We start from the raw sequence: 23778 nt of genomic DNA on the forward strand, positions 1-23778 counted from the left end.
CTGGAAGCTTGAGAACTCATGATGATATTCTCTGTAACACATTTTTATTTTTGTTCAAGCACCTAAATTTTACTACAGATAGAAACTTGCAAATAGATTTCAAAAGCCAAATGGCTTTTAGGATTCTTATAACTCTCATCATTAATTCTAAGCGGCCTGCAAATAGTAGGTTGAAGCAGACGTAAGCACAATGTTTCTGTACAGTGCTTAAGTGCTTCTTCCAAAAGCCTGAATGATCACTCAAGGATAAGGACAGGCAGAAGAGTCAGGTATCATTCGTTTGCTCAACATTTGCAGACACCAGTGAGGGGCAGGGCACTGTGATGAGTCCTTGGGGGAACAGAACTGCATATATGAGGGCCAGACTTGCCCTTGCAGTCTGCGCTTTGGTGGGTACGTTCTCAAGCATCATTCTGGCACCTTCCTTGAATGGAGGCAGGCTCATCAGTGGAGGTGAAAATCCAAGCAAGTCTACCTGGATTTAGGACCATGGTTCTCAGGATCACCTTCACAGTTCATGGGGCCCCTGAAACCCAACCTCGTTCTCCACATAATGAGCAGATAACAGCTATTTCATTGCATAATTTAATGATTCAAGGTGAAGTCAAAGTTTGTGATCTGCCTAAAGTAAGGAAGCAAGATGTGGTTAGACTCACTAGACAGTAGTGACCACTTGATGAATCCCTAATCCTCCAGTTCTGATTGGAGCCACCTGACCATTGTCTGCCAAACAGATCATCATTCACTATCAGAAAAACTGACACATTTCCTCCTCGAGTTTCTACTGGAATGTTCTCAAGAATAGAAAAAGACAATATACTTGAAAATACTAGAGAAGAAAACAATGCCATGCTGTGACAGGCAACCGGGTGTAAGACAAAACAAAAATGCCCAGCAAATTATACCCCCTCCCCCCAAAAAACAAAATTCAGAATTTCTCTTAAGGGCCATAGCATATGAAGCAGGAGAGCAGTTTTTTAAGTTCATTTAATTATTTTGAGAGGAGGCAGGGGCAGAAAGAGAGGGAGAGAGAGATTCCATGCTATTAGCAAAGGGTATGAAGTCAGGACCCTGATACCATGACTGAGCCGAAATCAGGACCTGGATACTTAACCAGCTGAGCCACCCAGGTACCCCAGAAGAGTATTTTTTTAAAAATAATATGCAAATATTTTCCTTTATTGGGAATGAATTTCTAGTTGTCTGGAGCTTGCTTCCCACCGACTGGATCCACGATATTTGTGAGGAAGGCAGAAAGAATCCAGAACAAAGAAGACAACTGAAGAACGTAGAGAACATTTTTAACTGACAGCAGACACAACAGGCTGAAAGCCAAGTGCTTCTGATTGGCAAGAGCTGGGCACTTGATAGAGAAAGGGGTTTTGCTCTGAATTCCAAAAAGGCCTGGCTTACAGAGAGAACCAAAGTTTAGAGGTCTGGTCATCGCTTGATGATAAAATAAAGGATAGGGTGTTAGGGCAATCTCTCACCACACAGGAAGTCACTGAATAAAATGCAAAGTCTGGATTGGGGAGCTAAGTGGAATTCAAACTTTGAGAGGAGAGAGCCCCCAGAAAAGCCTGGGGAAAGACATCAGAGCTGTGTGCATCTGGCTTCCTGAATAAGGCCCGCAGGTATATGTGTCTTTGTCAATGTTGATACTTTTAAGTGCACAGGGCCTTCACAGAATGAAAGTGAAAGCCCAGAGAAAGTGGTTGGACTCAGGAGCTTATACACTACTATAATGAAGGGTGATACACTGTGAAAAGTGACTGGCCGAAGGAGAAGGGGTTCGGGGCTCCTGACAGGTGGCAAGTCGGGGAGGTGACCAGGACATATATGGTAGAGATGGCTGTTGAGTAAGGTTTGCTATGCAGACTCAAGTGACAAGAAAGGGGGATACTCTTACAAATGGAAGTTTACGCCACCTTAAAAGGGAAATGTATGCCCTGATGTCAGGCAGACAGGAGGGTAGAGGGCTCCTCTTGTGTCTGCTGTTTCTCAACTGTCTCCAGCTCAAAATAATTCTTATGCTAAAGTGGCATTTTAGGGGGTGGCATATTCCGATCCCCTTCAGAGACCAGGTTTTACATTTGAAGTGACTAAATTACTCTTCTTTGCAAGATTTAATTTGCCCCTTCAGCCCCACCCATACGAGGGCCCCCAGCAGAGAGAGAGGATCATGGGTAACCTGACTGCAGTTCTATGTTGGCACAAATGGACAGTTACTATAAATGTTGATCTCATTATACACATGGTGAATAAATTAGATGATAAAGAAACCTGCCTTAACCTGAAATTAAGTCTGTGCTCCACAGACCCACGAAGCAGTCCTGGCTGCAGTACCTTTTGTCTGTCTTCAATGCGGAGACACTGAGGGTCTCTTTCTTACCTCGGTCCCCTCCCTTCACCCAAATGGTTCATTCCAGGCCATTCCATTGCAGGATGCCACCCACTGCGGGCTGCCCTTGTGTTCAAAATTTGAATCAATCTTCACATCACTCTTCATTATCAGTACTGACCTATAAACCTCTCCTGTTGTTTGTTTGTTTAAGTTTATGAGAGAGAGAGAGACAGAGAGCAAGAGCACAAGTAGGGGAGGAGCAGAGAGAGGTGGAGAGAGAGAGAGAAGCAGGCCCCACACTGTTAGCGTAGAGCCAGACATGGTGTGTGGGGGGGGGCGGGGGGAGGGTGCTCACATGACCTGAGCTGAGATCAAGAGTTGGAAGCTTAACCGACTGAGCCACACGGGCGCCCCACACCTCTCCTTTTGAAAGTGACAGCCCTCACTCCCCAGTGATGTGGAAGGCAATCTGTCGCCCTAACCTACTGATCCGTAAGAGCACAGCCATCCCACACCTTCTGATGAGGGATGATGTCTTGATTACCACTGGCAGTACACAGGTACAGAAGGAACACTCTTGATTTTAACAGATTGTATGTATTTCTGATGAAGACTTTCTGTTTAGGATAAACGATGCTGGATATCCACCTACAAAAGAAATATGAAGTTTCTGTATTATGTAAATTTAAGGAAAAACTCAGCCAACTTATAGGAAATACCGGGGTGAACATGGCACCGGTGGAACACAGTATGGCCAAATCTTGAAGGGGATAACCCGGACGGCCGACACGGGATAGAGTGTTGTAGAGCAATGAGTTTTCATGGGTGGAAATGCTGGTTTTGTGGCAGGAAAGCTAAAAGACAGTGGGGACGAGGGAGCCCTCTCTTGCAAATCACATTTGGCAGGTAGCTCTCCATTGTCTCACAGGCAAAATCAGGCGTGTTCAGAAGTTGTGTCCTATTCTGTACTGTGTCCATTCAGGACGTAAAAACACAGGAGAAATGTGGGAAGTTTGGAAATGTTTACAAAAGAGTGAAAGGAATCAATAAGCATCTGGAAAACACAACTAGATGAAAAATGGAATTTTCCAAGAAAGGCAGGAAAGTAGGAAATAAATTTAACTCCAAGCGAAGAGAATTATTCTTGGCTACAGTGAGAGTGTCCTCAGCAGGGGTCAGTGGACCGTCTGGAGGCACGCGCCTCCCCACCTTCTCAGTCAGGGCAGAGTGAAAGAAAAAGAATTGAACTAGAAGGGGCGGGAGTTCTAGTCCCTGAGACGTGGCAAGATTGGCTGTTTCCACTAGATGTTTCGGAGCACTAACCTCTCAGTATCAGTGTCTCCAGCTAATAAATGGGAATAACCATTCCTCCCCGACTCCCATCAACATCTCTGATTTGCTGAAGGGCTTCAAAGTACAAAAAGACATATTATATCCTTATATGTAAAGCAGTCATTAATAACACATGGTTCTCATATTTCATCCCAACAGGGATGGGGAAAAATCAAGGACACAATTAGGAATGAGTTTTTTAGTGCTGAAAGAGGGAAGGTCCAAAAATCAACACATAATCACAGAATAACAACACAGGGGAACCAAGGCATGTCCTCAAATGAATTAAAATTGGCACCAAAGCTAGTTGTTAAATACTAAGGACTATTCGCAAATGTTTAGGACATTCACAGACTGGAATCCTCAGAGTTACTGACAGGTTAAATATGTTGTCGTGAGTAGAGGTGTCAGTAGGGGCATACTCTGGGGAATAATACCTTGAAATAAATAATCTACAAGTAGTGCTATGTGGTTTTCTGACAGAAAATGTGACTGAGGAAACTACAAAAAGATGTTCCAACAGAAGTAAGTGAATAATGGCAGGTGAGGTTTATTATTATTATTATTATTATTATTATTAGGTACTTACTATGCGCTTTTTACCTCCTTGTGCCATTTCATTCTCAGGGCCTCATGATACAATCAGTATCAAGATTCTCCCCATCTTGAAGATGAATAAGCAGGTACAGAGAAGTTAAGCAACCTGCCCGACCCCGTAAGCGGCAGACACGGGATACAAACCCAGGCAGTGTGACCGCTCTACACCGTCACCCACATCCTCGCCAGTCAACTGATGAGGCCAAGGGGTAGCATCCAACACCACTTTAGTAAAAGCTGCCAACGTCCAAAGGCTTTACTAAGTGCCAAGCACCACCAGGAACCGTACACAAGCTCATCAAAACCTTGCTCAACCTTAGGGAGGCAGGCACTGCAATTATCTCAGTCTTACAGATGAGGAAACAGGGGGGCAGAGGCATCAGAGATAGGAAAGAACTTCCTGACCACTAAGGACAGTGTTTCATTATCACACCTCTCCAGGCCTCCTCAAAAGAGCCTCTTGTGCTAATCACTCCCTTGTGAAAGGTCAATACCACAGCAAAGCCATATCTTTGTTTATGTGCTGTATATATATGTCTGATTTATGTATAAAAAGAGTGGGATTTTTTTTTTTTTTTACCCCACCAAGGATCACTTTTTGCCTCCATTGAGAACGTGGCCTACAGCTTAAAGGATCCTTATACAAGCAGTCAGTTGTGATTCAGGAAAGTGGTTCATTTATTAACTTCTCATTCATTCATTCACTCCTTCAGTATTTACTGAGGGAAAGGAACCAGACACAATACAGTATGGTACTGTGTTATTCCATTTATACGACATTCAATAAAAGACAGAACAAATCTATGGTGATAGAAATATGAACAGTGCTTGGTTCTAGAAGAAAAAGACTGAATGCAAGGGCCCAGAGGAACTTTCTAAAGATGCAAATCTTTTTATCTTGATCTGGGTCATGGTTACACATCTGCATACCTTTGTCAAAACTTATCAAACTGCATACTTACGAAATCTACGTTTACTGAATTTAAATTATCTCCTAACAGAGTATTCAAGACAGTATTTCCCAGCATGTGCCAGCCTGGGTACTTTAAATTGGTCCCTGAAGGCTCTAACTTGCTGCAGGATACCAAAGTCCAACCCAATGTTCTGTTGTCATGCAGGGTCAGGGAAACAGATGGACCCCTTGATCTGACTTCACCAATGTTGCCTTGGAATCCCAGGTGGAGCTCTGATGACCCAACGTCATCATGGGGTGGAAAAAGTCAAAGGAATCTATGGACTTTCATGTGGAGACAGGCTTCAAAATCAAGTGCTCTGAGATCTGTACAACGACTGCTAGGGAAGAGGTGACGAAAGTCCGCAACATCACCGCAGGGAAGAAGCGAGGGGAAGCCTTTCCCGGAATATGAGAGCACTTATCCCTCTGGACGGGGGCCCACGTGCTGCCTTGTGACACTGCTTGTACTTGGCACCGCATGGTTATTGACAGCAGCTCTGTTCTTTCGCCTTCCACATGCTTACGTCATTTTCTCAATTGGAACAGACATGGCCTGTGGTCTGGGCTGTGTTTTTACACCCGGCTCAGTGACCAGGCATGACACCTTAAAATCAGATTCCCAGGACCACAGAACCGGGCACATCAAATTTTCTGAACCAAATACTGGGAAAAGTGTCTGAAAAAAGATCTTTGTGCTACTTTTGAGTATGAGAAACTGCCTAAGGGACACAATCTAGATGCCCGTCTCATGGAATTGCTAATACATTTTTAGAGGCACAACAGGAAAACTCCAAAGCTTGCCCTTCCAGAAAATTCAAGACAACTAGTCATTCCAAGAATAAAGCAGCCTTAAAATCCTTATTCTGTCTAAAACACTATATTAACCTCGAAAAGGGGGATAAACTTGATAGACTTTGCTTTTGAAGAAAATGGAAATATGCTCAACCAAATAAACCAGGGTTTTTGGAAATTTTCTTCATAAGAGTTGGCCAGAGAAAGAACTAACAGATCTAAGCTTATATGTGTTGAGAACCTACCGTGTATCAGGTATTCTGCTAAGCAGGGTATAAACATTATCTTGCTCACTCTTTCCAACCACTCCGGAGGTAGGTGCTATCATCATACCAATGTTTGCAGAAATTAAAAGGGTTAACACTTGCCCAATTTAGGATGATGGAAGCAGGAAACTGGCTTGAGACCTTCTACTTTGATGCTTCATACCTGCCTGCTCTTCCTAGGTGGCCTATAACCTTAGATGACTCTGCAGGGATATGATTTTGCCTCTCAGAGAAGGGTAAGAGAACCCAGAGAGGGAGTGGCCAGGCTGGTATTTGAATGGGGGCACACATCCATGTAAGGACGCACCACAGCCTGCTGCCCCTGAGGGTCTGTGAAGGATTTAGGTAGGAACTAAGTTTCAGCAGGTCACCAAGAGAAGAGCAGGCCACTTGGACGTGCGCTGGGCCAGCCTCTGGGTTACACGTAGCTGAGCGCGGCTCTACCAACTTGGACCTGAGAGCTGACACCCGATGTCAGAACCCTGGGTGGGGACGGCCAGCACGGCAGCCGTTTCAGGTTGGAAGGTTAGAGGTCCAACATACAGCACGTTCACCTGGGACGTCCACTTCCTGGACGTCTTACCTGGACTGTCTGCACCGTGTAGATTTTCTTCAGGTTCGAGGCACACTCAGCTGCTGTGGCACCAGGGAGGGATCTGAGCGAACAAAAGCAAAAGAGCAAAGAAACAAGAGAAAACAAGTAGTCAATGTTCCTGAAAGAAGTCTGCAGGTCTTTGCACAAATTAGGTCTGAAACCACAGAATCAGGCATTTTCTGGGATGTGCTTTAGAATTCAAGATGTGAAATTCCTACTTTGTGAAGTCATGTGTTTGCTTCTCCTAAATGTAAGCATGTTTATTCTGTGGAAATTTAACTAAAAACAATTTTTTTAAAGGAAATGTATTTAAAAAAATATTGGAAACTTCAAAAAAAACCACATTTTAAAAAGCACTAAAATCGCCTTGTCACAACCAAACCTTTTGCTAGGACTGTGGAAAAGAAACGAGGCCTACTGTGCAGGTAGATGACACGTAAATTGCAGGATCATTGCCGGGATACAGGTTTGAAAAACTTGTCAGTTCCCCGGTGGTAAATATTCACAAACTCTTTAAGAAACAGAGCAACCTTTTGGCAACTTTAAGAAAACACCATCACTAAAAGTCAACTGTAGTTTCACCTGAAATTTGCATACATTTCCAAAACACTTCCTTTTAGAAAAATTCTTTCAGTTACTTTCTCGGGCTGATTGAATTAGCTCTGGGGAACTCTGCGGTCAGAATACATTAATCTTTAGTTTGCCATATGTTCCACTAGATGGCAACATACTACAGGTTTATTCACCAGAAAAAATCCGGCACCATTTCCTGGGACTGGGGGCAACATGACTCCGTCTCATCAATCCTTAGAAGCTAAGACTCTCAGTTCCTGCCACCTTTTCTTTCTCCCTACACTGAATTACCAGTTCTTGCTCAAGACCGTTGGGATTCAGGTGTGTCAGGCCAAAGATGAAAACTCACCCCTCAAGTAAAGCTTGAAAGCCCCATGTCTGGTTGTGAGGTGAGAAATGGGGTTTGCTGAGAGGAGAACATGCTGGTTCATGGTTGACCCACTAGGATCAGGCATCTGTAAAAAATGATCTTTACTGGCCACTTGCAGAGACACAGCTCCCATGCAACCTGAAGGCATTGCGCTTTCTGGAGAGCTGTTAAACCATTGCACGCTTGAGATACACACAAAACTCACAGAGCACAGAGGCAGAAAGGACAGCAAAGAAAGGATCATGCCCAGGTGTAGGGTGGGCATGAGGTATGAGTGGCAGGGTTCTACAGAGTATAATTCTGGAACTATGGGCCAGTAAATGCTCTCTGGTATCTAACTGGAATAGAAAAAAATAATTTCTGAATACAATTCCCTTGTTTGAAGGTCACTCAGGAAGAACAATTATGGACCAGTTTACGGGCAAACAAAGGACCATGTTAAGTAGGTGAAATCTGATAAATAAATCTAACCCAAGTGTTTACGACTCTTTTCTAGTTGTTTATAAATATGCTGGACATTTTTTTAAAGCAATAACCAATATGATTGCATTTTCTTGCCAGACCTGAAGGCTAAAATAACTATGTTGAAGAGTGTGGTGAACAGTGAGGTATTCAATCAACACCTAACTCTGACAGTGACTGGGCCCCAGATCAATCAATCCATCAGCCCACAGAGACTGCCTTGACTTGGATAAATACTAATTTACTATTTAATGCAGGTTGTTCTGCTGCTTTTGGCTTAAGTTATAAAAAGATTGAACAAAAAAACCGAGACAGACCTTGAACCTTTTCTGAATAGATTTTCACATGAGGAAATCTATTACTTTTATATGAAAACCTACTGGCATTTATTCCAATGTCTATTTCTTTTCACTTGAAAAGTTTAGCTGACCTCTCCACCAAATATGCCCAGCAGGATATATCCCTGGATTACCCAAAGCACATAGGAGAGTATATACAGGGCTCCTTCCCTAACAGGGTGGGAGACAGGTTAGGATTCAAAGGAAGGAAATGTACTTTGTCTTTCCTTCTTTTTAAAAACGGTATGTTTCAAATTTTCACTATTTCTTAAATCACACTTCAATTTTTTAACTGTGCAGAAGGAGTATAACTGGAAAGCTCACCTCAGACATTAGGTCAACTTAATACAATGTGAAGGTAATACTGTTTACCTGGAAAAAGTCACTGAGGAATATTTCCTTTATATGCCTCTTTTTTATTTATTTTTTAAAATTTTTTTTTCTCAACGTTTTATTTATTTTTGAGACAGACAGAGACAGAGCATGAACGGGGGAGGGGCAGAGAGAGAGGGAGACACAGAATCGGAAACAGGCTCCAGGCTCTGAGCCATCAGCCCAGAGCCTGACGCGGGGCTCGAACTCACGGACCGCGAGATCGTGACCTGGCTGAAGTCGGCCGCTTAACCGACTGCGCCACCCAGGCGCCCCTATAATGCCTCTTTTTAAATGCCTCTGTATCCACACTGTGGTCTTTTAGTTGCATTCTAGTATAGGAGACAACCATACAAAATCATTCAGGGTCCCTCAGTTTCACTAAGTCTTATAAAGAAATCTAGTTTCCAGGGTCCAGAAAGGGCTCTTGAGTACAACAACAAGGCAACTCCGTCTGGGTCAGATAATATTATCAGGAGCTAGTATGTGAGGACACTCCTACTTGTGCGCTAACCGTTCCCCCTGCACTGCACTCCTGTTGGCGTGCTATCCATTCACCATGCGCTACACTCCTGCATGTGCCCCAACCATTCCCCCTGCACTGCACACCTCTCAGTGTGCAAACGATTCCCCTGCACTGCACTCCTGCTAGTGTTCTAAACATTCCCCCAGCACTGACTCCTACCAGTGTGCTAACCATCCCCCCTGCACTGCACTCCTGCCAGTTTGCTAATGATTCCCCTGCAGTACACTCCTGCCAGTGTGCTAATAATTCTCCAGCACTGCATTCCTGCTAGTGTGCTAACCATTGCCCTTGCATGGCACTCGTGCCAGTGTGCCAACCCTACCCTCTGCACCGCACTCCTGATGGTGTGCTGCACTCCTTCCAGTGTGCTAACCATTTCCCTACTCTGCACTCCTGCTGCTGTGCCAACCCTCCCCCCTGCACTGCCCTCCAGCCACTGTGCCAACCTTTTGCCCTGCACTACACTCCTGCAGACGCACCAACCATTCCCCTGCATTGCACTCCTGCCAGGGTGCTAACAATTTCCCTGCAACGAACTCCTGCCAGTGTGCCAACCATTCCACCTGCACTACACACCCACCCCTGCGCCCACCCTCCCCCAGTGCTGCCCCCCTGCCCCGTACGCCCACCCTTGCCCCTGCAAAGCACTTCTGCCCTCACCGCACTCCCACCCATGCGCCCACACTTCCGCCTGCACTGCACTCTCGCCCGTGCGCCAACCCTTCCCCCTTCACTGCAGTCCCACCAGGGCACCCACCCTCACCCTGCACTGCCATACCTCCGGTGCGCCAATCCTTCCCCCTGCACTGCACTCCTGCCAATGTGGTAACAATTCCCCGTTTCCCCTGCACTGCACTCCTCCTAGTGTTCCAAACATTCCCCCTGCACTGCACTCCTGCAGGTGCACCAACCATTCCACTTGCACTGCACTCCAGCCAGTGCGCCAACCCTTCCCCCTGCACTGCACTCCCGCCCGTGCGCCCACCATTCCCCTGCACTGCACTCCTGCTGGTCCTAACCATTCCACCTCCATCACAGTACTGAATCCCTGCCACCCAGCTTTGTGGGAAGAGTCTTTCCAGTAGAGCAGAGAAAGTTCTCACACAAACCAACAGGATCACCCTCAGTGATAGGTGTCTTCTGATTAACATTTCGTGATGCTGATTTACTGGCATTTTAAGGAAAAATATCAGCTTCGGTTTCCTAATTTCTTAATGGAGAAGGTTGGATTCTGTGATCTTCAAGGTTTCCTCTTGCTGCCGGAGTGTCTTCTGAATATCCAGGTTTCAAAGTAACGAAACAGTGTTGTCGGAATTCCTGACAGTAGAAAGTGGTTGGCTTGGCCAGCGTAGGAAAGGTATTCTTCTGTGAGCCAAATCTGATTGCGACGGTCACTGAAAAACACCACTATGCCTAATCCTCACGCCTGACCTGGGACATCTTTAACAAGCAAAACCGCGTCATATCCACAGAATCAATTTTAAAAGGGTAATAAGCAAGCTGAGATTTTAAAATAATCTGCCTTGTAAACAGGTCAGCCTGTACTTGACTTGCCGGTTCAAAGTTGAACCAGAAGCTGCATCGTCTACTGTTACTGTTTCTTAAAGTAGCAATGCGGGTGGCTCGGGGCAGAGCTGCAGGCCTGGCAGCTGACCGCCCTGCACCCCTCCTCCCCGTGACTCTGAAAGAGACTTGTGCCGGCTGGAAGATAAATGTTTGCCCCGGAGGTAAATCAAAGACACACTATTACTTATCTCACATACACACCATATTCTCGTATCTTTAACAAACCTTTGTATCTCATTCATGTTACAAACCCAAACCTCTCAACAGAACCCTCAGCAAACCCTCACTCTGCAGACCAAAGAAGGCACTCATCTGGGCGTGATGTTGCATGCCCCCCCCCCCCCAGGGGACACGTGGCAATATTTGGAGACATGTCCAACTGTCACAATTGAGGGGGACGTTACTGGCATCTAGTAGGTAGAAGTCAGGGCAATTGTGGAGCCTCTCAGAGGGCACAGGACATCCACCTCACCCCCAACGATGGATTATCTAGTCCAAAATGTCAACAGAGTCCATGCTGAGAACCCCTGTCAGAAACATGTAACAGAGTCTCAGAGGATTTATAATTTATTTAGTTAACAAAGATTCACTGCACATCTCTTTTAGCTGATGGGGACACAGTTGTGATCACTCTACACAAAGACCAGTCCTCATGAAGTTTACGTTCTCGAACTGGCACCCCTGCTTTCTGAACTCCCCAGATTCCTGAAGCCAAAGAAATTATGATCTCTTTTCTTTGCCAAGGAGGGATGAGGTGGGAGAGAAAGCCATGAGAGGAATATACTTGTTGACGATGACCCTTCCTAGAAGGACACACAGCCAGAGGGGTGGGAAATCACAGAACCAGGGACTCAGAACCTATTTTCACATTCTCTGAATTCTATGCCCCCTTTTCAAGGTATACAGCTGCAGCTGAGAACACAGGAGCGGAACAATAAATGCCCTCTGGATGGATCACATTAAGGAGTTTGAAGTGTTCACCAAGAGTGTTCCCTCTGATTTAATGATATTAATGTAATAATGGCCTCCTTTTATTGAGCACGTGTCATATGAGAGGGTCTGGCTTCTATTGTCTCCAATCCTTTAGTAACGCGGTCAGGTTGGTGTCATCATCCCCACTTTATTAATTAGGAAACTGAGGCTCAGTCTTTTTAAGTAGCAAATCTGGGTTCTTTCCCTGATCTGTCTAGCTCTCATGCCCATGATCTTCCTCTTAAACAAGGATGGCTCCCAGTAAAAACCAGTCACTGCCATCATGGGTGGTCACACATGGCCTCTTAACGGCAAATCCCTCTCTCATCTCTTTTTAGACTACCTACTCCCTTCTTGAACCCACCACCTGCTCCAGACTGTCATCCCCCTGCCAACATCCATCTGGCCACACTGCAGGGAGGGGGCAGATGTGGAGACGCAGGGCTGGGATGGATGCTACCAGAATCCCTGGCAATAACGATATCCAAAAATGTGATATAAGGGACACAATTCAGTAAGAACACATGTACTGGTCAGCATTTTCTGGGGCTGAACATGAGGAGAAGATACTTTACCAAATAAGAAACACAGGCAGGAAAGCAGAGGGGCTAAGAGGATCATCTTTAGAATGAATGGACTTGAGTTCAAGTCCCAGCTCAGCCACCTTCCAGCTGGGTGATAAGCCTGACCCTCTCTGACCCTCACTTCCTGTTTCTGAGAAGATGGTTTCTATCACCCATTGCTTTGCCACTTAGATGACATGACCGAATTCTATTTAAAGCATTTACCCAGCATGTGGCATTTAGTATGCAATTGTGGCTAACATCACCATCATCATCATCACCATCAGGGACAGAAAAACAGGAACCGATGAGCATGCAATTAGAACTGAGAGATACTGAGTACGTTTTCTAATCTGTGGGGCAGCCAGCAAGAATCCCAAGTCTGTGAGAGTTACACACACAGCTGAGAAACTCCTGTATTCCTTCTTCAGAAAAGAAAGCCCATCGGGTGCCAGTGTCTCTGGGATTAAGGCCAGAGCTACCCTGAGGGCTGTTTCCACTCCGAGTTGGCTAATTGAGAAGCTGTGATGGTTTAGGGCAGAAGTGAGAGGGGGTCCTTCGAGGTCTGCCAAGTAGGTGATTTGTGTAAAGACGTCAGGGGAACTATTAATGTTACTTACACCGCAAACTCGCAAATCCAGCTTTATATTACTCCTGTGTGTCTTCAACTGCATAACAGAATAACAGGAAATGCATCTTAAGACTCTTTATGTAAAATTTCTTTTCATTTGGGGAGTTAGGAGAAGGCAGGAAGCCCCATAAGTTTGGACCAACAGTTCTACTTAAATGGTTTACAGACACGTAAGCACCATTTACATGCAAAAAGCTAATGTGTTACTTACAAATCATCTTTATCGATTCATTAAAGCAGGTCCCTGAGAATTTCACAAGACAGAACCCTTCCAGTTCAATTTAAGTCTGAAATACTCCAAGGCGTTTTATCCTCTCTCTTATTCCAGAAATACTTACTGAGCCCCCAATACTTGAAAAGGCCATGTATCACGTGTTATGTGCATGCATTATCTCATTTCACCCTCATTAAAACATCATGAGGTAAACAGTGGTTGCAAACCCACTCCGCAGAAAAGCAAACTAAGTTTGAGGGTGGTGACTTGGCCAAAGCCACAGAGTTGGCTAGTGGCAGAGCTGGGACTTGAACCATGGATGGCTGGCAACCTCGCTCTTTCCCACGAGCCTGAAGTGATCACGTACTACCTGACCCATCCTCTGCTTGGTGGCATGAATACAACTCTGCACCAAGCAGTCTCAACCCTCCTGCAACTTGCAATCCTCAGTTTACTTCCCTGCAATACAAAAGCACTTTCTCCATTCAACCCCACCATTAAAGATACGGTTGCTACAGGTAAGGCTCATGAATAATTCATGGAGACAGAAGCCCTTGCGAATACTCCAGGCAAAGCTCTTCGCCCGTTACCTGGCTAGCTCTTAGCAGGCCACAGCACCACTTACCAGTGACCTGGACACCTGGAGATGCTTCTTAGAAAGAAAAGATGCTGGAAGGGTTTCCCCAAATCCTGCCTGCATCCTTGCCAAAGCGTGGTCAGTTAACTGGCGGTGTTGCTTGGGAGCTTGTTAGAATGACAGCATCTCCAGGCCCATTAGACACCTGCTGAGTCCTATGGGATTTGTATATATATTGAAGTTTGAGATGTGCTGGCCTGTGTCATCTAAATTAAGTCACCGTAAGAAATGCTAACAACTTGGGAAGTAAAAGCTAATGAACTACAGATAGCATCATCAAAAACACATAAAATCCCTCTTCCCACAGATGCATTTTTTGTCGTCACCCAAAGAGATGATCAAGATGAGGCTGTCGTTAAATGTGAAGGACAATCCGACACAAGCTCTTAAATCTGGATTTGAGGCAAGGCTCTCTTCTTTGCAAATTCTGAAGCAGGGAGTCCTTGGCTTCATTTTTTCCCCATGAAACAGGAGCTCGGTTTCTTCGTTTGTGAAATTAAGTGGGAGGACCAGATTGCCTCTCAAGTCCTACCTAGCTTCCTTTATTTCGGGATATGAGATGTGGAAGAATTGTGTCCCGTTCATTGTTCATGTTCACAAGGAAGTGGTGTTCAACAGGGCTAGGGACACCAGTGCTTGGGGTCACACACAGTCCTGAGTTCAAATCCTGTTTCCATTTTGTACTGGCTGGGTAACCTTAGTCAAGGTGCTTCTCTGGGCCTCAACTTTCTCATCTGTAAAATGTTGCTGACACATCCTACTGCAACATTGTGAGAACCTTGTGGGTAATTACGTACGGCACCCAGGGCAGCACCTAGCCCAACAGAGTACACAGGAATTAATACTGACAAGCTAGAGTGGAAAAAGATGTGAAATTTTGCAAATGGTACAATATATCCACATAACGTATGCACACACCCAATGTCCAAGCACATGATAAATGGTTGGTGAAAGAAATGAATACTGACAATATTCCACCTTGTATGAGTGACCACTTCATTTGAGCCAAGGGAACAACCTTAGAGAGGGAGAGTTGAAAGCCAGGGATAGGTCTCATAAAGCCAGTCTTGTTGAATTTACTGACATCCGGCTCAGCAGTGAGAGGGAAAGTCTTGACAGGCTCAGTTCTGTGATGAAGAGCACCCCTCCTAAATCGTTCACTCCATGAAAGCTGATTTCGACTTAATCACTTTTATTTTTTTAAATTTTTTTCAACGTTTTTTTTAATTTATTTTTGAGACAGAGAGAGACAGAGCATGAACAGGGGAGGGGCAGAGAGAGAGGGAGACACAGAATCCGAAACAGGCTCCAGGCTTCAAGCTGTCAGCACAGAGCCCGACGCGGGGCTCGAACTCACGGACCATGAGATCATGACCGAGCCGAAGTTGGATGCTTAACCGACCGAGCCACCCAGGCGCCCCTCGACTTAATCACTTTTTTTTTTTTAATTTTTTTTTCAACGTTTTTTTATTTTTGGGACAGAGAGAGACAGAGCATGAACGGGGGAGGGGCAGAGAGAGAGGGAGACACAGAATTGGAAACAGGCTCCAGGCTCTGAGCCGTCAGCCCAGAGCCTGACGCGGGGCTCGAACTCACGGACCGCGAGATCGTGACCTGGCTGAAGTCGGCCGCTTAACCGACTGCGCCACCCAGGCGCCCCTCGACTTAATCACTTTTAAACACACCTGTGGCTTGCGGCCACACCAGCTTCCTGTTTGACAGTCACATACAAAAATGGTCCAGGGCCTATCAGGAACATTTAATAACGCGTCTATTGAAACACGCTTCATAGTCTAAATGCTTTATTTTTGCACGTTTATTTTTATTTTTCCAGGCTTCCATCTATTTTCATTCCTGGCCTCTAAGCTCCTGGACACTAGCAACTGGAACTCTTTCCCTCTTGGCATATACCGACTCCGTGAGCACACAGAGGTTGGGTGGGAGAGAAGTGTGACAGTGTCAGAGGTGACAGGAGCACTAGGGCCAGGTTTTGGACTGTCACCATGCCAGACCACTGACATCCTGCGAGCTGTCTCAGGTTTGGAAATAAGGAAATGGCATCTGTAATAATAAAAGAAGGAAAATACACTTTTTAAGCAGCTAGTGCCAGGGAAGGGCTTATAACTTTCCTGGGTGAGAATGTTTAGGGCCTTCAAGCCTACCTGTGGGAAGGAACCAATGACTCAAAGACTGAGGTCGTGAGCCCCTCCTTCAGAACCTTTCCCCACCTGAGCTCCCTGGAGACCCTTTGCCCCTTCCAGAAAATAAAATCCTGGGACAATAAGAGAGACTGTGGATTCAGAAAGGCAAAAATGAAAACAGGAAAGGAAAAGTCGAGATGCCAGCCACTCTGTCCCTGTCACCTATGGCCTTCCACGCAGTCTTCTACCCTCGCCTGGTCCCAAAAGGCCACTCTATGAACAAGGATGGTATTGAGCTCCTCTCCAACAAGCATGGCCTCATCCCCATATCAGATTTGTTATTATGGAGCCCACCATTGGAATGCATGTGAAAGCACCACACCGTGAAAGGGGGCTCCCTCTGGTACCTCCTGGAACTCTCTACTGATGCTAAGGAAGCATGGGGTACAAAAGACGTCCCTTCCGGGAGGCCCAGAACCATGCTGTCATTGTGCATGTACTGTTAATGGTGAGGACGGGGATGGGCAAATGATATGCTCAGTTAGCCTCATCCATAAACAGAGCAGTAATTCTTCACGTGTGATGGGTAAGGCATTTGTCACAAATGTGCATTCCATCTCAGGGGTCTGAAAGAGCAGGTCCTGGGCGGGGTTGGGAGCCTGTATTTTAAGAGGCACAGCCAGGTGGTTCAGATGTAAGTGGAGAGGGATGACAGTGTGAAAAACACTGGTTGGGTGGAGGGAAACCCCGTTGGGGTGGGTTGGTGGGAGGCTCACGTGATTGGCCTACCTCTGTGACTAAAGACACAAGCACACAAATACTCCCTAAGCACCTACTATGTGCACTGTCATATCCACTCCTAGGGAGCCAGACATGAGGCAGTCCAAGTCTCATGGTCAAGAAGGAGGGACAGAGAAGCAATCAATAATTCTTAATATAAATAGTGGCCTGTAAAAAATGCTGCAGGTGCACAAAGGAGGTGGTGGGATGAATCCTGCCTAGGCCAAGGGCTAGTTAAGGACAATTACAGAGTTGGCATCTTTGCAAGGCCTTGAAGGATGCATGGCAGCCTTTTAGGTAGACAAAGGGGAGAGAGGCATCCCAACCTGAAGGAACATCATGAGACAAAGATCAGAGGCTGTCAAGTCCACGGTTACCAGAGAGACAACACGTTGGGTCCAGGGAGACTCATAGAGAGTGGTGTTTCGGAGTTGGGGAGATACAGGGGATGACGCTAAAAACAAGGTAGGTTTCACGTTAAAAACAGCAATGTAGACGTTTATAACCTGCGACCTACAGGTTTTAGGTTTTGTTTTTGTTTTTAACCTGCGGAATGCTTTCTTCAAATTAGAGTGGCCAGTTTCTAAAATAAACCACCACCAACAAAACCAATCAGAGCTGCTCTAGTCAAAGGAGGGTGGCGATCCAGAATCCCACCTGCTGGGAGCACACAAGCCCACAACAGAGGCACCCTGAGGTGGTGACAGGTAGAGTCACAATCCGCTGCTGTGGCACAGGTGAAAAGGTAGGTGTTTGGAGTGGCAAGACCAGGTACAGTGTAGAAGGCTAAGCCTCGAAGCCCAGGTAGGGGGGTGCTGGGAGAAGGGAAGAGCTTGGGGGCAGGCAGGCTAGCACGTACCTGGGGCTAGAGAGCACCAGGCCCTGCAGAGGCACGGACGTGGAGGGGAGGGGCCGGATTAGACTTCCAACAGGGGACCAGCCATTGGAAGCACAGAACTGGATGGAGTAGTGTACCTGAGAGAGGAGTCAAGGAACAAACGGAAATTCCGACTCTGAAAAATGTGTCAGATGGTGGTATTGCTAAGCAGCATGTGGTAGACTGGGTGTCCAGAACTCAGGAGAGAGGTCAGGGCTAGGGAGGCAGATTTACAGATGGTCATCAGAATCGCATGAACCACCATGACAGAGAAGAGGAAGTCACCCGGGGTATAATCCCACAACCCTGAACTATTCAGGGTGGGGTGGCTGGTACCAGGTGCTTGCTGATCCAGGAGCTGAGGGCAGGATGATGCAGAAAGGACTCTGGGAAGCCGACATTCCAGGGAGAGGAGACCTGCAAATGCAGGCTCCTATGGAAAAAACAAAGGAGGGTCAGGGGCACGGGAAGTGTGTGTCAGGATGTGTGCGCCATTTTGCATCAGTGGTTAAGGAAGGCCCTGCTGAGAAGATGACACGTGAGCAGAGACCAAAAGGAGAGGAAAGCCCAGTCCTAGCAGGTGAGTGAGGGAAGGGCATTCCAGGCAGGAGGGGCTGCTGGTGGCAAAGGCCCATGCTTGGGATGATAGAGAAAGACCTAGAAGGGTAGGAGAAAGAGTGAGAGGGAGACGAGGGTGGGGGAGGGAGGGGGAAGGTATAGTGGGTGGGGACAGGAAATGCTATAGCGTCTCAAAGGCTATTGTAAGTACTTTGGCTTTTGCTCTGAGTAAAAAGGAGAGCAGAGAAGGGAAAGGCCTTCACTTAGGTATTACAGGGACCACTTCAGCTGCTGGGATGGGAAGGGACTGTGGGGGCCAGGGTAGAAGCAGGGAAAATAGTCAGCACGCTCCTGCAATGGCCCAGGTGAGAGAGGTGGTGTGGCTCAGGGTTTAGGATGCGGGTGGAGAGAATGCATTGGATTCTGGATACATTTGGATGGTAGAATCAACAGCATCTGCTGAGAGTGGATGTAGGGGAGGGAGAAGGAACAGGAGAAGAAAAGGAAGGGAGAGTCACAGAGGTCTCCAAGAGTCGGGGGCTGAGCACCTGGAAGGATGGACTCACCGTCAACTGCTCTTATCTGAGATGGGACACATGGAGGAAGACAAATTGGGGAGAGAAACTGGAGAGGTGGTTTGACTTGTGTCGAGTTCACATGTGTATCAGACGGAGACAGAGAGAAGGAGACGGATGCACACGTGTAAAACTGTGGGAATCACCACCAAAGTGATGGAACTAAAAGCCTTGTGACTGAACGGCATCACTGGTGTGGTGTGGATGGGGACAAGAGGCCAGAGGACTGAGTCCCATGGACAATACTCAGAGGAAAGGGGGTCACCACGAGAGATGAAAACAAAGCACTCAGAGAGAGACATGCAACCAAGAGTAGCCTCTAAGATCAAGACAGGATGCGGCTTTAAATCCCCAGAAAAGGGGAGGAAAAGTCTCCATCCTACATCCCCAACCAAAATTATACCCCCATATGCTTAAATTCTTAGCCATACCATCTAATTTAAAACAACAACAACAACAACAACTAAGGACTTACTGGAAATTACTATTGAAAATGCAACTAACTCTACTAAGGGACTCTCCCATTCATTCATGGGGGGAAATGAGTTCAGGTTGCTGGCCTCCTAGCACTGAGTTCAGACAGGGTGCTCCATCCAGGGACTATTAGTGTGTGTGGTCGGGGGCGGGGGGGGGGGGTGAGGTGGTAATTTTGGAGCTTCAGGTAACAGTGTTGTCAGCATTTATTAAACACTTATTCTATGCCAGGCACGCATGTGAGTATTTTATGCTCATCCAATAATCCCTAGAACAGCCCCCATGAGATATAGTCTATGATTATTCCCATTTTACAAACAATGAAACTGAGCGTTTAGAGTGACTAGATCACTTGTCCACGGCGACACAGTAGGCTGAAAGGGACAAGTAGGTAGTAGGTGCCAAAGGACAGTCTTATGTGGAAGGAGGCCTCTACGTGCTGTGGAACTCGATACTGATGCCCTCAGTGGCGGACATCAGCTATGCTGGGGTGAAGGTTGCTTTGGAAGGCTCTCCTGAGAACATCACTACTCTCTATAGAATCCTGTTTCCCTAGGGAGGAATGGTTACAAATGAACTTCTAGAACATAATGTGTTCACAACCCCACAGGGAAGGAGACCAACCTACAGAAACAGAAGGGACTTCCAGAGAAGGGAATACAGCTCAATAAAAGCCATGGGTGAGTGGTCAGGCAAAATGAATTCAAATGAAGAATGCTGGAAGTAATTATACTTTCTAAGTTAATGTAATTATTTCTATTACAAATTTGGACACTATGGACACTATTTCATTTGACTGCTGGCTTTCAGAGATCAGAAATGCAGAAATACAGACTAGGAGAGCTCGAGTTTGTGTCTTCAATGAAGTTACTACATTCTTATCCTAAAAGATCCCAGATATTCTTAGAAAGTTATTTACTGTTATGTAGTATTAAAATCTTGGACCATACTTAAAATGCTGTGCCTTTAAGTAGGCTAATTTGTGACCTGTTTAAAAAGAAACTCCCTCAAGCCTGTTTCCACCAGTCAAGAGTTTCCCCATTATAGACCAGAGATCCAGGTTTACCTTGAAAACATATACCAGGTAACAACATTAGTTACAATGCACCTTTGAAAACAGACACATAATTTCATTCTGCTAAAGTTTGCCAAAATCACTCCCGTTATGACGGTAAAAAGCTTTCTTAGCATCCCATAATGAAAGTGAAAATGTTTTAGATAAAGAGACTCTTGAATCTACCCCACCCCCAACTTCTTTGGGTCCCCGGAAAAGGCAGTGGCTCTGAGTTTCAATTCTTACAGAGGGGTGCTATTTCCAACAAGAAGAAAGGAACGAACTTATGTCCCTTAAAAGGGTGATTATTACTTTTTAAAAATCTTGCAGGCATGTTATGGAAGGCTTTTAAAGTTGTGACTTGGGTCTATTAAGTAAATTTCACAGAAAACAGCCATATACCTTCCTCCCTAACACTTAACCAGAGAAACAGTGTCATCAAAATTTCCATAAGCTCTTGGGACAACCTTGAGGTGTCATCGTTGGGCACCCACTGGGTGACAGATACCAAAAAGGGCTTCACATTAGTGAATTTATTCATTTGTCAAAAACTTCTCGTGCTCCTGCTGTATGCCAGGTACAGTTCTAGGTGCTGGGATACAGCAAAAGTCAAGGACAAAGTCCCTGCTCGTTGGCTTTTAACAGAGGAGAAAGTACCCAGGGACTGAGGCAGACTGAAAATAAAGTGATTCATACAGAATACTATGTGGCGGCATTAAGCATTACAGAGCAAAATAAGCGAGAGCAGGGGAACACAGAATGACTGCAAGGTTTGGGGTGTGCTAATTTGGATACGGCGGTCAGGGAAGCATCTCTGAGGAGATGACACCTAAGCCGTCCCCCGAGAGAGCCATAATTGTCCCCGCTTTACTGACTAGGTGAGGTATTGCTCACCGTTGAATTCCCAGCGCCTAGAAGGCGCGTGGCTGCACCGTAAGTGGTCAGGAAGGACCTGCCCAGGGTTTGAGCAAGAACGCAAAGCGGTGTCGGCGGGTTTCGGTGGGGCGCGGGGTGCAGGCCCCCGCTGGGCCGCGATCCGCGCCACCCCGGCACACTTCCCAGGGGGCCGACCGGTCCGCTTTCCCGAGCGCTGTCACCGCGGAGGTCGGGTCCCGAGCTCCCCCGGAGCGCCGCGGGGGCAACCAGGACAGCGCCGCTCTCCCCACTTTACGGCGGGGACCCGACGACCCCCGACCGGGCCATCTCCCAGGGCCCGGCCAGGGCGGCCGCCCGCCGGCACGCTTCCTTTGCGGGGAAGAAAGGGGGGAAAGTGCTGCCGAAACTTTTGGGGCTGCGCCTGTGCCCTTCCGGGCGGAGCCGAGGCCGCCCAACACTCGCTCGCCCCGGCCCAGCCCCGGGCTCCCGACCCGGCTCTGCGCGAGCCCTGGGGGCGCGGGCGGCCGCCGAGCGGGGCCGGGGGGCCGCGCCGAGACAAAGCGGCGGCGCGGGCCGGGCGGGCGCACGGCGGCGGCGGCGGGGCCGGGCCGGACGCGGCGGGCCCCGCGCCCCCTCACCTGTCGAGCCAGAAGGTCCAGGGCGAGTGCAGCGGGACCTCTCCCGGCTCGGGCCGCAGCGCCGACAGCTGCTGCAGGCCGAGCGGCGGCGCGGCGGCGGCGGCGGCGGCGGCGCGGGGCCCCGGCGGCTCCCGGGCCCGGGCGGGGGGCACGGCGGCCGGGGGCATCGCCATTTTCTCCGCCCCGCCTGCGAGGCCGGCGGACGCGCGGACCGCGGGGCGAGCGGCGGCTGAGTCACCCCGGCCCCCGCCCGCCCCGCCGCGGCCGCCCGGCCCCGCCCCGCGCGCCCCGCCCCGCCCCGGGCCCGCCGCCCGCCGGGGCCTGGGAGCCGCGCCGCCTGCCGCCGGGGGCACGGCACGACCCGGCCGCCAGACCGAAGCCGGCCGGCCCGCTGCGGGCTGCGGGGCCCATTTGGCACCGGCCTGCATCCCGCGGCGGGGGCGGGGGGTTGGGGCGGGGGGGACCGACGGCAGACCGGCCTGCGGGAGGGCAGAGCTGCGGCCGGGTATGGATTAGCGGGCTCTGGGGGTCGGGGAACAGAGGACCGGTCAAGGAGAGGGCTCACTCTGCAGCCAGACAGGGGGCCGGAGAGATGGATGGGCGGGCTCCGGAAAGATGGAGGGATGGACGGACAGACGGACCAGTGGATGGAGTTTCAGACGCACATGTAGGGAGGCGAAGAGGGGTGCGTAGAAATACCAGCAGTCTGAAGGATGGGTGGGAAAGCTGGCAGATGGTTGGAGGAGGATGGAGCGATGGAAGGGCAGATGGAAGCACAGTTGGATGTGACAGATAGATGGCAAGGGGAACCGCTGGCCAAGTGGATAAAGAAAGTGGAATGCCCAAGAGTGCAGGAAGAGAGGCCGGGCAGACACAAGGCAGGAACCTCTGACTTGGGCATGAGGTGGTGATAGGTCGGTTCTGTATTCTTCCTGGTGTGCATGTTTCCCAACTCAGCTAATTTTAAGGGAACAGAGCTCCCAGCTCAGCCTTTCTGGGGCCACCATATGTCTATAGTCAGGCACCAAGTCTGGCCCAAAGGCTGGCCAACTTCAAACAAAGGTTCTCAGAGTCAGTCTAAGTTCTCCAGATTGGCCCCAAAGCACCTTCAAAGAAGGAAACCAGGAACTCTCGAACACAGAACCCTCTGCTTTCTGAACCTCGGAAGACAGAGGATGTCACTGTGGCCGTAAGATTCCTGGGTCCAAAGTAAGAGCAATGCTCCCAGCACAGCTCCTTGACAGGTTTCTGTCACTCTCTTTCAAAAGAAGAGACACGGGGGCCTGTGAACTCACAGGCATAACTGGTATGGGCATGAATGCCCTCTCAAAGCTTGAATGTTGGTTAGGTCCCTCTCTGGCCTTTAACAGCCATGGATGTGGATTTCCGTCTTCTCAGAGATTTTCTCCCTGGCCCAGCATATGTTCGTCTCTCGGCTTGAGCATTCAGTGGGATGAAAGAACTGTAAAACCAGATGGGTTCAGGGACTTCACAGGCATTGGAAATGCCTATTATGCATCCCAAGATAAGTGCTTTCCCTAAAAGGTATTTCAGTTCAGATAAAATGACAAGCTAAACAAGACCAACGCTTTGTGATCCCTACTTCAAACACAATTTGTATACAACATACGATGCTGAAAGCAGTGACATATTTATAAAATCCTTCCAACTCTGAGATCCTTGGGTTCCTTTTGGTTAGA

General features: G+C 47.8%; 1 protein-coding gene across 2 annotated transcripts in view; it reads right to left on the reverse strand.

Moving 5' to 3' along the window:
* The window catches only part of EIF4E3 (eukaryotic translation initiation factor 4E family member 3), a 66543-nt gene that overhangs the window by 17546 nt on the left and 25219 nt on the right, over positions 1–23778 (reverse strand). Inside the window, exons 1-2 of one of the 2 annotated variants that reach the window (XM_043587934.1) lie at positions 22079–22273; positions 6870–6942 (exon numbers count right to left, since the gene is read on the reverse strand). In XM_043587934.1, the coding sequence (XP_043443869.1) occupies positions 6870–6942; positions 22079–22251 (246 nt within the window). In that variant the 5' untranslated portion in view covers positions 22252–22273. Of the gene's footprint in view, positions 1–6869; positions 6943–22078; positions 22274–23778 lie in introns of those variants that run through there. The other variant, XM_043587935.1, reaches the window with a different exon arrangement.

This window comes from Prionailurus bengalensis, chromosome A2 (assembly GCF_016509475.1).
Source record: "Prionailurus bengalensis isolate Pbe53 chromosome A2, Fcat_Pben_1.1_paternal_pri, whole genome shotgun sequence".
NCBI classification, from domain to species: domain Eukaryota; kingdom Metazoa; phylum Chordata; class Mammalia; order Carnivora; family Felidae; genus Prionailurus; species Prionailurus bengalensis.